The sequence below is a fragment of the Rousettus aegyptiacus genome, unplaced genomic scaffold, assembly GCF_014176215.1.
Source record: "Rousettus aegyptiacus isolate mRouAeg1 unplaced genomic scaffold, mRouAeg1.p scaffold_m13_p_16, whole genome shotgun sequence".
NCBI lineage: Eukaryota > Metazoa > Chordata > Mammalia > Chiroptera > Pteropodidae > Rousettus > Rousettus aegyptiacus.
In genome coordinates, this window is record NW_023416291.1 from 47,013,535 (window position 1) to 47,027,715 (window position 14,181).

The 14,181-nt window shown below is 33.3% G+C and overlaps 1 protein-coding gene across 2 annotated transcripts in view; it reads right to left on the reverse strand.

Annotated features, from left to right (window-relative positions):
• Positions 1–3,122: 3,122 nt before the first annotated feature.
• Positions 3,123–14,181, reverse strand: part of TLL1 (tolloid like 1) — a 164,342-nt gene continuing 153,283 nt past the window's right edge. For both annotated transcript variants that reach the window (XM_016121109.2, XM_016121108.2), the window contains 3 exons: positions 13,408–13,621; positions 7,148–7,398; positions 3,123–6,241 (listed from right to left, as the gene is read on the reverse strand). In XM_016121109.2, the coding sequence (XP_015976595.2) occupies positions 6,110–6,241; positions 7,148–7,398; positions 13,408–13,621 (597 nt within the window). In that variant the 3' untranslated portion in view covers positions 3,123–6,109. The remainder of the gene's footprint in view (positions 6,242–7,147; positions 7,399–13,407; positions 13,622–14,181) is intronic.

The window sequence follows — 14,181 nt, forward strand, 5'->3', positions numbered from 1 at the left end:
TTTTAATTGGGGAAATTGGGAAATTTTGAACACTATTTAAAAAAAATCAATGAAACTAAGAGCTGGTTCTTTGAAAAGACAAACAAAATTGACAAACCTTAGCTAGATTCACCAAGAAAATAAAGAACATAAATACACAAAACTAAGTGAAAGAAGAGACATTACAACTGATACCTTATTCATATACAGGATCTAAGAGATTTCTATGAACAAATACATGTCAACAAATTGAACAACTTAGAAGAAATGGATAAATCCCTATTATCATACAACCTACTGAATCATGAAGACTTATGAAATCGAAAACCTGTCAGGCTAATTACTAGTAAGGAGATTGAATAAGTAGTCGAAATTCTCCAAATGAACAAAGTCTTGTTCCAGTTTCTCTGGTGCCCAGCTCTGGCAGTTCGATTGGCTTCTCTAACACCAGGCAAGAGTACAAGAATTTTTTTATGTCATGCAATGGAATTTCTGGTTGATGGGTAAGACACTTTCCAAGTGTTAGATATGGTCAAGTCACTCTCCAAAGTATTTGCGTTGGTATCTTCCTTCCAGTGATTAAGAGTTTCTATGTTCTATACACCCCTGCAAACTCTTGAAAGTGTTTAAGACTTTAATTTTTACAAATGAAATGGATGTAAAGTAGTATCCCACTTTTTCAATTGAAAATTTTCAAATAGCAATGTCAAAGAGATTTTAATCTGTTTATTGACCATTCTGAGTTCCTCTTCTGTGAATTGCCTGTACATATCCTTTGCACATTTGTTATTGCATGGATTGGCTATCTTTTTTTCTATAAAGGGCCAAATAGTATTTTAGGTTCTATGGGCCAACAGGCATTGTCTTCAATTTTTTAACTGTTCTTGCCAAAAGGCTAACGGTCTTTTCTACATATCATCCTTCACTCGTGGACTGTACAAACAAGCAGTGAGCTGAATTTGGTTCACGGCATGTAATTTGTCAACTCTTAATCTATTGGGTGGTTTATATCTTATTGACTTTTAGGATACCTTTATATAATCTAGGATCTAATTTTTCATTAGCTATATAGATTGCAAATACCTAATATCTTAATATCTCTTTTACTGAGATCTTAGTATTCTTACTTATGATGGATTACATTTTTAAAAATGGGTTTGACAATTTTATATATTTTGAGGCTCTGTTCTTACATTCATGTTTGTTTTTAAAATTTAAGTTTTAAATCTTTTAATCTATCCTTTCTTTTTATCATTGTGGACTCACACATTTTATCCCAAATGATCTATGACTTAAGCTTTATCTTATTTAATATTACTACAGAAATACTAGCATTTTTTTAGCTTAAGTACTCGATGTGACTTTTTCACTTTTAACTTTTCTGGTACTATGTTTTACAAGCATCCTTTCTAAAAGCTTATAAATAAAATTTCAATCCAATCTGAATGTCTTTCCTTAAACATTTTAGTGATTTATTGTGATTTATGTTTTTTGTGATTACCAGTATATTTGTTTCCTCAGTAATAGAGACAATAAAATATAACTCACAGTTGTATTAATAAGTTAATATATCAGACATTTTAAAAAATGCCTGGCATGTGCTTTAAATTTTAAATATTCATGAATCACTGATTCTTATATATTCCTTTAAAAATCATGAAGAAATCATGATTGAAAATTATGATTTTTAACTCAATTTCTAGTTACTCTTTTAAAAAAATTTTAATAGAGCTTTCGATAGATACGAAGTTTTTCAGTCCTTAAATTTGTTGCATTATAACTAAAATAATCATCCTATAATATTCTTACCATTGGCTCTGTTTTTTAAAATGTAATTTGTAAAGAAAACCACTGAAGCGTAGAGCCATGTTTAAACTATTGTATACCAGTTTGAAAACTTTAGTTGCTGTTTTTACTTCAGATGCAAGTATACTCTACAAATTTCATATTGTGTAAAAATGAAATGCTATATAACTAATTTTTCAGCTATATGAAAAATTTAGGTAGACAGAGCAAAGTAAGAGCAGAGGGATTGGTGAAGCCATTAGCTCGTATACATATAAAAATACACAACAACACAAGTCATTTTATTATTTACTCAACACCTTCTTGCTGGCAGCAAAGGCGAAACAGACTGAGCCACCAGGATCTTTTATCTACATATCTTAAGCCTCTTGCTTCTTAGGGCTTCCCTTTTCGAACATTTTAACCCAAATATATTTCCACCTACAAGTCTTCTAAAATTAGAAGTTATTTATTGTATTAATTTCTGTTTAAAAAATTGTATGACAGGGAGGTTATAAATACAGGGCTCAGGGCTTATAATCTTTTTGGAATCATCCCGCCTCAGTCTCTGCATGAAGCAGGTGTCGTGGTACAGACTAGAATCAATGACATGGCGAGTTGGATTTGGGGTTGAACACGCTGTTGAAGAGTGAAAGGTGGGCGGGTTGAAAAAAGTAGATGTCAAAAGATAGTTTGGAGACTAATAATATCTCACAAAGTATCGGAGGCATCGATTGTTTCTTAAGCTAATAACGAAATTTCTCAATTTTATAACAATAACAGTAAAAGACTAAAAGCTAAGTATTCATCGGCAACCATTTACTATGCATTGAAGCATAAAAAGCTTCAGTTCACTCACAGTCCAGCTTTTTTCTTTTTGATAAAATCATATTACACATTTTTTTTTCTCTAAAAGATAGAAGGCATTACTGCAATTCAAGTTATAAAACTTTGGGAGGTGATTATTTTTCCTGTTTTCTCCTCCCATGCCATATTTAACAAGTGGTATTAAAGGTTTTCCAAAAAGTAAGTTTTAGTCTCATTATCGCTAAATAAATTTGCAAACATTTTGCTAATTGCTTCAAGTAAAAGTTATTCATATCACAATCACTATAGTTTTCTAAGTCTAAGCAAGTATGTAATTTAATATTTCTTTTAAAGAATAACGTTTATTCTTTGAAACATAATAATTATTGGATGCTTTTAGAGATTTTCTCTGTGGGAGAACACAATTTCCTATTTGAGGCTTACCGTAAAAAATGTACTAGAAACCAAATAAAAGAGACTAAGACTCATACATTTCTTTAAAAATGTTGTTTTGTGCAGAGATGTAAAGTCATGGTAATAAACTAGACTGATGACTTTTTAAAATAATTTAATAAAATCATAAGAAGTGGGAGCAGTTTTTTTTTTCTCCGTATAGAACTATATAAGAATTGAACTGTGACAAAATAGAACAGCCAATATAATGATGTAGGGGTTGAAAATAATTTACAAAATTAATTTAATAAAATGTCCAGAACAGTAACTAACAATTATTAACAAAACAACGAAGCTGTCTGTATTCCCATTTCACACATTTAAGCCAAATTTTAATTAATATAAAAATAATATGCAGCGAACTGTTATCTGACATAAGATACAATAAAAATTAATGTTCACATTGAAGACCTAAAGTTATGACAACATCTCTACATACTTTCTCAATACTTTTCACTTCTTGGTTGTATTGAAGCAGCTCATTGTGGCCTAATGTCAACTGGAATATCCAGAATATTTCTTAAAGTAGAACACATTTTCCCTAACACAGTAGATAAAATAATTTAATGCATTTATTTTAACAAAAGGTCCAGGTTACTAACTCCAAACTATAGGGTGTTTTTTTTTTTTTTAAATTTCTAGTACTAACTGTGGTCCTTAGAGCTATCTACAATTGATATTCGAATTGTCATGCTGTTTCTGAAGTTTTACCGTAATTCACCCTAAAATTGACTTCATGTGGAAAAGTTTCATCACAAAAAAATCTACTATTTATATATGTCAAGATTGATTCTACTATGTTTTGTAGAACAAGCACAGATTTTTATATCAGACAAGCTGAGTTTCAACATCTAACTTTACACTGTGACCCCTGGAAAGAACACACCTTTGAGCCTCAGTTCCTGAACTACAGAATGAGAACACTCCCACAACTTTCAAAGGGCAGCATAAAATTTAAAAAGAGCTAGTGCGTGTGCCCAATACCGGGCTAGGCACAGCCTAGGTGCACTAAGTGTTAATGGTTTTTTCTCCTCTCTGTCCCATTCCTGATTAAGTTTGACTAATTGGAGACTAGTGAAAAAATATAGAAGTTACTGGAATAAGTCAGCTCCACTAAAAAATTCATTATATTGCAGGCGATAGTTATACGTTTCCAAAGTAACATTCAATAAGATCAAAAGCTTGGTTTTAAAAATGTATTTACATATTATAATTCATATGCAAGAAAAGATTCTTCAGGGAAACGATGACAAAAAAAAATAAGCTACATCTGTGTGTATAGTTTAATTTGGTAAAATGAAGAGAAATACCCAATTTTATTAAATGTTGAATGTTCATGGACAGGTAACAGAGACGAAGCTACTTCATAGAGAAATCGACATCGACGTCAAAATATATCAAAAGGAAAGAGCCTTTTTTTAATGGGTCAATAATAATAATAATAATAATAATTAGTAGTTCCCATTATTTGTCCATGAAACCTCCTAAGAAAGGTGCTACTTCAAACAGGATTCTGGTAGAACTTGGCACATAAATTGTAACTTTTCAACCACCCACTACTTTTTATCCTCTTACAGCTTCACTCACTCAATCTCACATATACATACATTAATATTAAAAACGCACATGGCTTTAAAGCAGAAAATTCATTTTCTACAACAAAAGCAAGTCAGGCTTATTTATACCCAATGTTCTGTCACGGGAATGGAGCTTCCTTATAGAGCTGCTAATTCACACACACTATTATGTTCTGTATCTCAAAAGCTGTGTTCCTACAAGGATCTGTTTGATCATGTGCAAGAGTTCTAAGGCATTATAAGGAGTTGTTCCACAGGACAAGTGCTGCTCTTGCAATGATACGCTCTTGATGCATTTAACAAGTCTTTAGTTTTCAAATGCCACCAGCCACACAGAGGGAGACATTCATAGTCTACAGGTGGTTGGCTCAAAGATCACAAACTTTGTTTAAAAAAAAAAAAAATTATGGAATAGCACCATAGGAAGTCTTTAGAAACAAATCCTTTTCTAACATTGCATTTTTTTTAAAGTGAATTCCGAGAGGAGAAAAAAAAAAGATCTTTCAATTCTTACAAGGCTTGCTTCTGCTTCATTTCATTTTGTTAAATACTTTAACCATGATAACATCAACAATAACAACTACAACAGATCAACAACAAAGGAATGACCATAGCAGCAGTGGTAACTTGAGTATGAACCATCCAGGCCGTCACTTAGAAGAATCCTGTTCACACCTGTTGGGAGTTTTCTCATAAAGTCTGGAAGACATCACAGGGCTTCTTGGATTTGGTGTGAAAAGGCAGCACTTTTACTGAAAGAATTGAGTTTACCAATCAACGGGGCATTTCCCAGCATTTAAATAAATGATGTCTAGAGTTTACCTGCAGTAATAGAAACTATTGACATTTCAAATTTGTCAAAATACCAGTAAAATAAAGTGGTCTCAAGATGATTTACGTTTCAAAGAGGTTAATCTGGCCTGCAAGGGAAAATAATGAAGCTGAAATATTCCAGTTTTTGAACACTGGACACACCCACATTTAAAGTAATGAATCACCCTCAAAAGACTCCCATCTCACAACATCTTACGTGGATCTGGTGTACACTGGGTCCAAGATAGAAAGCCAAAGCAATTTATCTTAAGATACAAGGAGAGGGTTTTCCAGTTTATGACCTGCAAGATTATCTTATTATTTCTCCCAAATCTTGCAAAATTGTCACAAAGAACACTGCAGCATCACAGACCCTGAAATGAACTGTCTGAGTTACGAGGCAACTACGTCGAGCTGAGAGCAAAAGCTTGTGGAGCCGTCCTTGAAGCACATGATGCCCGTTCACCAGCTTTATTTATACTGTCAAGCATGGAGTTCAAATATCCTGGTAATGCTGATCAGGGTTAGCTAGAAACTTCTCTTTTAGTACAGAGATAGTTCGGGTCTTACAGTTTTCTTCTGTTCAAATTCATTATATAAAACTTTTGTGCTAATATCTTCATTTAAAAAAAAAAAAACACGTCTTCTCTCCATTATGCACATTCCTTTATGTTCTGAAGGAGGTTTTGGCGTTATTATTTGGTATGTGTGGTATCTGGAAATCTAACACTTTTGTATCTTATATGAAATCCTTTCTTGTTGATTGTGTCATCAGTGTGAAAATGAACTAAAACCGCATCCCCGATTGAATAGATCTCTTCTGGTGGCTGAAAAACAAACAAACAAATGAGCAAGTAAACAACAGAATGATCACTTTGTCTTCAATGTAATTTGTGTTTGGAAATTATTTTTGTATGTGAGTTAATCCTCCTACAACCCTGAAAGTGTATATGAGTGACTTCTCCATTTTACAGATGAGAACACTTGAGTTTCAGGAAACAAAAGGCATGTTCAACTCAGTGATGTATCTGGGCTTCGAACATACTTAAGTCTGTTTCTAAGTTCTGGAACTTGGTGTTTTTTCCCCACATTTTTAAGCCAAGTTCCTCTGATTTACAAATGAATAAAGTGAGGTTCACAGAGGATAAAGAGACATTCAATTTGTTTCAGGCACTCTGAGGCAGAGCTGCTTCCAGAATCCAGGTTGTCAGTTTCTTCTTGTTTTAATAATCTAAGTACCAAGAGGTTTTTGTTATTGTTGCTGTTTGTTTCATTTCAGTTGTCATTTGGACAGGAGTTCAATAGGATTATTTAAGCCATAAATACTGATAGACATTCAAAAAATTGGGACTAATGTATCTTCACAACAAAATATGTAGTATTTTGATAAAATATGATTTATCAAGGTGACGGTGCTATCAAATGTGTATGTTAAAATATATTGCCTCATTAAATATTTAAATATTTACTGCACAATAAAAACATGAATATAAAATTTAGAATGGGGACAATAACAAAAAAATTATAACGATTGAATTCATCTGTCTTTTTTGATATCGTCAAGCAAATTCACTAGGGATGGGAAGTGGCTGGAAGTGATGAGTGTGAGTGTTATAATTTGTCAAGCCATTAATAATATAAGTTTTTTTTTGTTAGAAACGCTACTTTTTTGGATATGTGACACATGTCAGTCGTGAATCACATCTATGGCAACCTGCTGGGACTGTATTTACCCCTGATCCACAGAACCGACCAAGCCCCACAGCTGTCGAATCAAGACCGCCAAAGAGTTCGACATAGTCATAGCCACAGTCAGCTTCTTCTTCCACTTCAAAAATCGGGAAGGATAACTCGAGTCGTGAGCCCCGTTCCGACACCAGGAGCCATTCACAGTCGACCTGTCCCGGGTAGTTGTTGTCACCAAACTGAGCATGCGAGTACAGGTCTCCAGGGTGCGATTCTGCCTTTAGTCGGCCTCCACACTCTGCCCAAGGGGGAAAAAAGAGACAGGTAAGCTCAGTGAGCTTTAACGGGCCCGATTTCTATTTTGATGTAGCTTGGCCATTCTTGAGCTTCTGTATGCATTTCTATCATGAGATATGTTTACCATAATTGGAGAATCGGACGGTGCACTCGGTCCTGGCATAGGCCCTGGACACGGACTGCGGGCTTGGTTGGAATCACAGCTCCAGCTCCTGAGAGCTAGTTCAGGGCCTGTGGGTAAGAGTCGTCACTTCTCTGATCCCAAGGGTAAAAGACACGATAATGATAGTACAATTGTAGTGGGTTTTGAGGATTTAATTAATACGTGAAAATCACTTAAAACAGTGCCTACTTTATAGTAACTCTCAATAAATATTTTTTTTTTATTATTATACCTCATTGTTTTTAGTTTAAAATAACTTCTAGTGAGAATAGGTCAGTGAGTTTAATAACTTAAGAAACTGGACTTCAAAGGAATAAGAAATAACTTTAAAATCCATAAAATATATGAAACTCCTGTGTGAATGTCTGTGTGTGTTATAGAACTTTAACACAGAATATGTAGAACAGTATTACTTCAGTTAGGTAGAAATATTTACTAACTTGATTGGGAAAAACAGACGTACATCATTAACTGCAGTTACCTTTTTAGTTTCAGAACCTATTCAGTTGTATTTTGTGTTCGTAATAAATAAAAAATTTTATATGCTCTTTTTACAGCTTTTTCAGAGAGACGTTAATAAACATATGCTCTACCAGTTATAACCTTTGTCACTAGATGTAAATATATCAAAGGAATAAATAAGCATGTGTAAAAATACACCATTAGTGTAATTTAAATAATGAAAGTTTTCAAAAAATTTTTCTCAGGAATTCGTAGTCATCAGAGCCCCAAAACTTTACAATAATTAGAAATTAAATAAATTAATGCAGAGGAAGTCTGCAATGTCTCCTGCAGCCAATACATATGCAGACATACAGCTGGGGGATAGATGTGTGGAGATAAAGAATAGGATATGAAAAACGTTAGGAGAAAGTAGAGTTTCTTTCCGTCCCTGTTTGCCAAGGACTGAGAGGTTCCTGGGAAGTAATAAAATCAGGAAAGTCCCAGCAAAACCAGGACAAGTTGTGATGGGACAAAAAAAATAAAAAATAAAAAATAAACAAATTCAATATGGAAAGATCTAGAGAAGTTAAGGCACCAGGCATCAGATGACAATTGTAACTCTCGTGGGCATCTGCGACCACAGATCTTGGCAGCACCATGTGAGGATGGATTAGGTGGCTAGATTCTTACTTGGCTCTTTCAGATTCGTATATGGTTTATCCACATTGTGCTTTGCTGATTTTAAATAACAAAACATTTCTAAATTCCCAGGTAGGGAACCCCTCTCGACACTTGCACTTTCAAACAAACCTATGGGCACTGTCACAGACAACTGCATAGTCAGAGACTTGTGTGTGACTGACGTGTGAAGGAATTTCCAGCCAGGGCTTCGGTCATGAGAATGGCTTCCCCGTGGGGCTGTGTTACATGATGAATCTAAAGGTCCCTCTGTCATCCCCACAGTAGGGAGGGCATCTTGCACAATCTATTGATATAGGTGCCAGTAGCACAAATGAAAACGTAAAGAAACACATGTGCTTAGAACCACTGCTGAAGGCTGAAATGATAATAAGTCTTGAGATGTCATCTCTTGAGTCCCACAGAAGGGAAACCGAGGATCGTCCCCTTTCCCACAGAGGTGTTTCTCTTATCTAAGTAACTCCAAGAATTACTGTCCTCTCCCTGGGATGAAACTCCTCAGCCAAATTGTCTGGGTCCAAATTCAAGCTCTGCTCTTCATCAGCTGTGGGACTTTGTCCTACACATTATTTCTAAAATGGGGATCACACATTGTACTCACATCATAGGGTCTAGGTGAAGAGAGAATGAGTTAGTTTATAGATGTAAATGCTTCAAAGAACCTGGCACATAGGAAAAGCCATATAAGTGAGGACTATCATTACTATTATTTTCCAGTGGGGACATCTAAAGGCCTTCATTCATACTGGGGATCTACTGAAGTATGAAACAGAAAGCCAGTAGAATTAAAAAATACCTAAAAACTGTTAATGTGCTATAGGAAAAGAAAAATTATATTTTTTTAAGGCCAGGAAAATATTTTGTGAAAAGTATTTTTGAATTCAATATATAAATATATAAACCAGTGAAATCTTATTTTCAGATTTTTTAAAAATTCTACTTTTTCTCAAAGTTTGATATAATGGACTGATTTGTTTTCAAGTTTTAAAAATCTGACAGTACTTCTAATATTTTTATTTCACAGCCCAGGAGAGCTGAAGGAGTGAACTATAAAATATGGAAGAAACACTGGCTTTTGGGCATCTTCTTTACAGAAGCAAAGTCCCAAAGATAGACCAGAATCCAGAGAGACAGCCCTACTCCGGAACAAAATTCAGGGAGGAAATAAAGTAGTTTAACAAAATGGGCTATGAGATTTCACAAAGCCTTTGTAAATCTGAAAATGATAATAAGGCATCATTATTCAATTTTATTGAAAACTCTTAGAAAATGGCATGCTTTCAAAAAACAAATGGCTTACACATTTTTAAATGATTTAAAATACTTCAAAAAGTTCTCATTTTTGTTCATGCATTTCAGTGCACAACTGCATTCTTACGGATCAATAATTCTGAATCCTATGAGTCCTCTAGATTCCTGTGGCTTGCTCAAAATAATAAATCTGGAATTAATTTTTCAACCATGAAAAAGAATTTAGTCCACAGGATACATTTTTTTAAGAATGAACATCTGAATATTATGTGTGAGAGGTGTGACTTTTATATACCCTGAGAGAAATTCCATGAGTAGACAATAATAGTCTGCATGAGGGGAATTGCTTATAAGTGTTTTGAAATATCATCCATATATCATTTAACACGGCCCCTTTAAAAGATTTGTAAGTAAACATTTCTGCAAATATCTCTATTCATTCACCAAATCAGAAAAATATAAACACGGTAGTTGAGCATGTCAGCAATACCGCTTTTAAATGAACTGTCTGAAAATACTTGCAAGCAGCCGGAGCTGCTTCTGCAGAATTCTGGGAAAAGGAAAATAAAGCTGAATAAGAAGGTAAAAAAGAAGGGAAGAGAAGCCTGGGGGTGGCCTTCATCTTGATTTGGAAAAACATGTTTATTTCCTGATAAAGTATTAAATTCCCAGAGAGGTCTTGTAATTTGACCTGTAAATGCTTTTAGTGGTCATTCTAATTTAATGGAGTTAGCTCAAAATAATTTCATTTCTAAGGAGTTTGATAATGTATTATTTAATTTTTAAATGGTGTTGACAAAAAGTGTGATGCTTTAAGCTACAGAAAAGAAGTCCTACCAGACAATGCCATGTCTTAAAATGTTATTTTCTCTCCACATTTCTCCTCATTTTCTGAATTATAGACATATCTCTGAACAAATACACAGGATATTTTATTTTTAACAAAAAAGATTTGTTTATCTCAATTGGTTTATTTAAAGTGGTAGTAATACCATTCATTTCCCGATTAAAATAAATTTGGACCTACAAGAATTCGGATCCACTGTCAGAGAAAAAGACTCTCCAATAAAATCCATTTCCTTTGGATTTGGACAGTCTTACTGGCAAAAAGTTGCAATAAAGCTATGTTATAGCTATATTTTCTGATCACCTGGATTCAAAATTCATAGCGTAAGAAGTTTTTCTCATAGATAAAGTAAAAACTGTATACAGAAATATAAATTTACTGAAGCAAATTAAAATGTATACCTCAGGGCCCATCATAACAGCCACATGCACTCTAGAAGGCATGTATCATATAAATGTAGCAAAAGTGGACAGATGTGGATACAGGACTTAGCTTTCTTGTCTGTAGAAACTGACTGAAAAGCAGAAGTTCAGAAACTTCTGAAAATCAGTTTAACTTACCAGACCATAAGCTGTCCACAGGCAGGAGTTCCTTCTATTTTTCTATAAATTCTCCCAAATGCCTAATTTACCCCATAAATTACTAATAACTTACAGTGTCTGTCCAAAGTATGAGCAAAATAAATATCTGATGAAATTCTATGTAATAATAAACTTGTTAAAGAGAAAGCTTTGAGGAGAAATAAATAGTAAGCAGTACATAAGAATATTTCACAATGTATGACTACTGGAATGTTATAGTAAAAATCTACAGCACAGGGAACATAGTTAATAATATTGTAATAACTAGGTAGAGGGTGGGTACTGGACTAATCAGGGGATCACTTCATAAATTATATAAATATCTCACTGCTATGCTGTACACCTGAAACTAATAGAAATAATGAATGTTAACTCTTTGAAAAATAAGAAATTATAAATAAATAGATAGATGATAGATAGATAGATAGATAGATAGATAGATGATAGATATAGATAGATAGATAGATAGATAGATAGATAGATAGATAGATAGATAGATAGATCGATCTATCCAGAAAATGCCAAGATAGCCGGTTGAGGGCACAAATTTATACATGAAAAGAAAAAAGAAAAAAAAATTGACAAGAGCAAATTAGCAGAAGTTGAGAAACCAGGACTCTAATTCCACCTGCTATTTTTCATGCTATGTGACTGTCATTTAAGTTTTAGTCTTAGAATCCTCATTTCTGAGATGATAGGGCTGGATTAAACAACATCCAAGACACGCTTTGCCTAACAAAATGGTACTGAGGCTGCTCGTGTGGGTATTTGAATGGATGAGCCTAATCAGTTAGATACTTTGAACAGAGGACTGTTTAAATTTATACAAGGAAGCGTTCAGTCTGTACCTGTTGCTTCAAATAATAGTAATCCACTTTTATATCAGTTTTCTTTGTATATTAAAAGAAAAATATTCTATAGTAGAAGGTACATGAGCTTCGGAGACAGATCTTAAACCGAAATATTTACATTAATCATGAGAAATAATTTGTATTACTGATGAGTCCAATCATTATTAGTATAAATCAGATAAATAGCTTGATAATTAATATCCACGTTCTCACAGACTTCAGTGTAAATCTAAGGTTCATGATAAAGTACACTGGAGTGAAAAATAATATTTGGCAAAAAATAATTAAAAACAGAGAACAAAAGCAACCAACGTGAAACCATGACAGAAATTACTGCACTAAAATTCTTTCATGCATGAATGTGTAGACTATTTTTACTGTGTTTTATACGAAGATAGAGTTCTCCCAGCAGTCTCCATGGTTTATGCATAGGGATTGCCACTAGATGTCACTATAAGCTAGATGATTTTAGTAAGTATCTACCAGTAACTGATTTTTTTAAATAAAAGGGAAAAAATGACATTTCCTAGATGTTTATGGAATATATATTTAAATTTGCTCTTATTTTTAAAAAAGTTATTTTACATTTTTTTCTAGAATTTTTCGTATTTTTTCTAAATTATATTTCTTAAAGATTTCCAGAACAGCTGTAATCTGCAAGAATCATATTTGGCATTAGGTTTAGGGAAAGACTGTGTTGCATGCCGAATAAAAGGGAGAAAAAATGAGGCTCTGTAAAAAGATAAGTCCCAAATTTGATTTTCAAAAATATATTAATACAAAAGCGAGCTAACCAGGTAAAGTGTTAAAGAGCACAATTTTTGAATACTGAGCCATAAATTTCTATCTGTTAAATATGATATATAAATTTAACGTCTAGTGTTCATATAAAATACATTATAGAAATATTTAGAAATAGTTCTACTTCATCATACTGCATTGGATATGAATCAGTCCAAACCATTAGGTTTCTTTCTTAAATGTTTATCAACTACAAAGATTTTTAGGTAGGATGCTATGTGGTTCTCAAATATTTAACACAGGGCTTCAGTGAGATTTCTTCTGCTGTCCCTGGAGATTCGTTTATGATCTTGTAATGGGATCCACTGCATTGATCAGGAGGAAAAACCTAGATCTTAGTCAGAAAAGAGAAGGATGGTCTTAATCTGCTGACCTGTAGAATGCGTAGCTTGAAAACCTTTTCTTTGAACAGATGCGTCAGAGACAAACCGAACAAACATTTTACTTCCAGTAGCCACTAGGGGTTCTGGGGTCTTGTTGCCACACAGTCGTCCAAGAATTGGTGATTTCTCCGTTTCTCCATCAAATACTTCCAAGTGATCATAAGCACATTCTTGATGCTGCTCAATCTCAAACTCACTAAAGGCCTGTTTAAAAAAATATATATATGCACACATATCAGTCAAAATGGGTTCTTTTATTTGAACTTGAAACAGAAATATAGATCAATATGATCAAGGAAAACAAATGATTTAATCCATAAAGCACATTATTGGAAGATAATAGAATATAATAGAATGTACAAGCTCTAGGAATTCATAATGAGTAGAAAAAATGGAATAACTCCAAATGAAAGTCTATTTGACTATTACAACTAATTCTACTATTGTAATTAAATCTACTCCAGAATTTAGACAGATTTTAATAATGAAATATTTTATTCTACATTTAATTTCTGAATGCATCAGAAAATTTTAAACAATTATATTAAAAAATTGATTCCTTCTGGTTTGGATGACCGTAAACTTTTGAACATCATCCTACCTTTGGGTACTTAAACTGAGAAGAAAACCTCATAATGTAGTTATTATATTTTGATAAAAATTTAATGCTGTTAATCTTAATAGAATAACTAAAGGGAATTTTAACTATGTATTTGTTTATTTAGATTTTATAATCCATGTAATTAGAGAACAGTAATGTGACT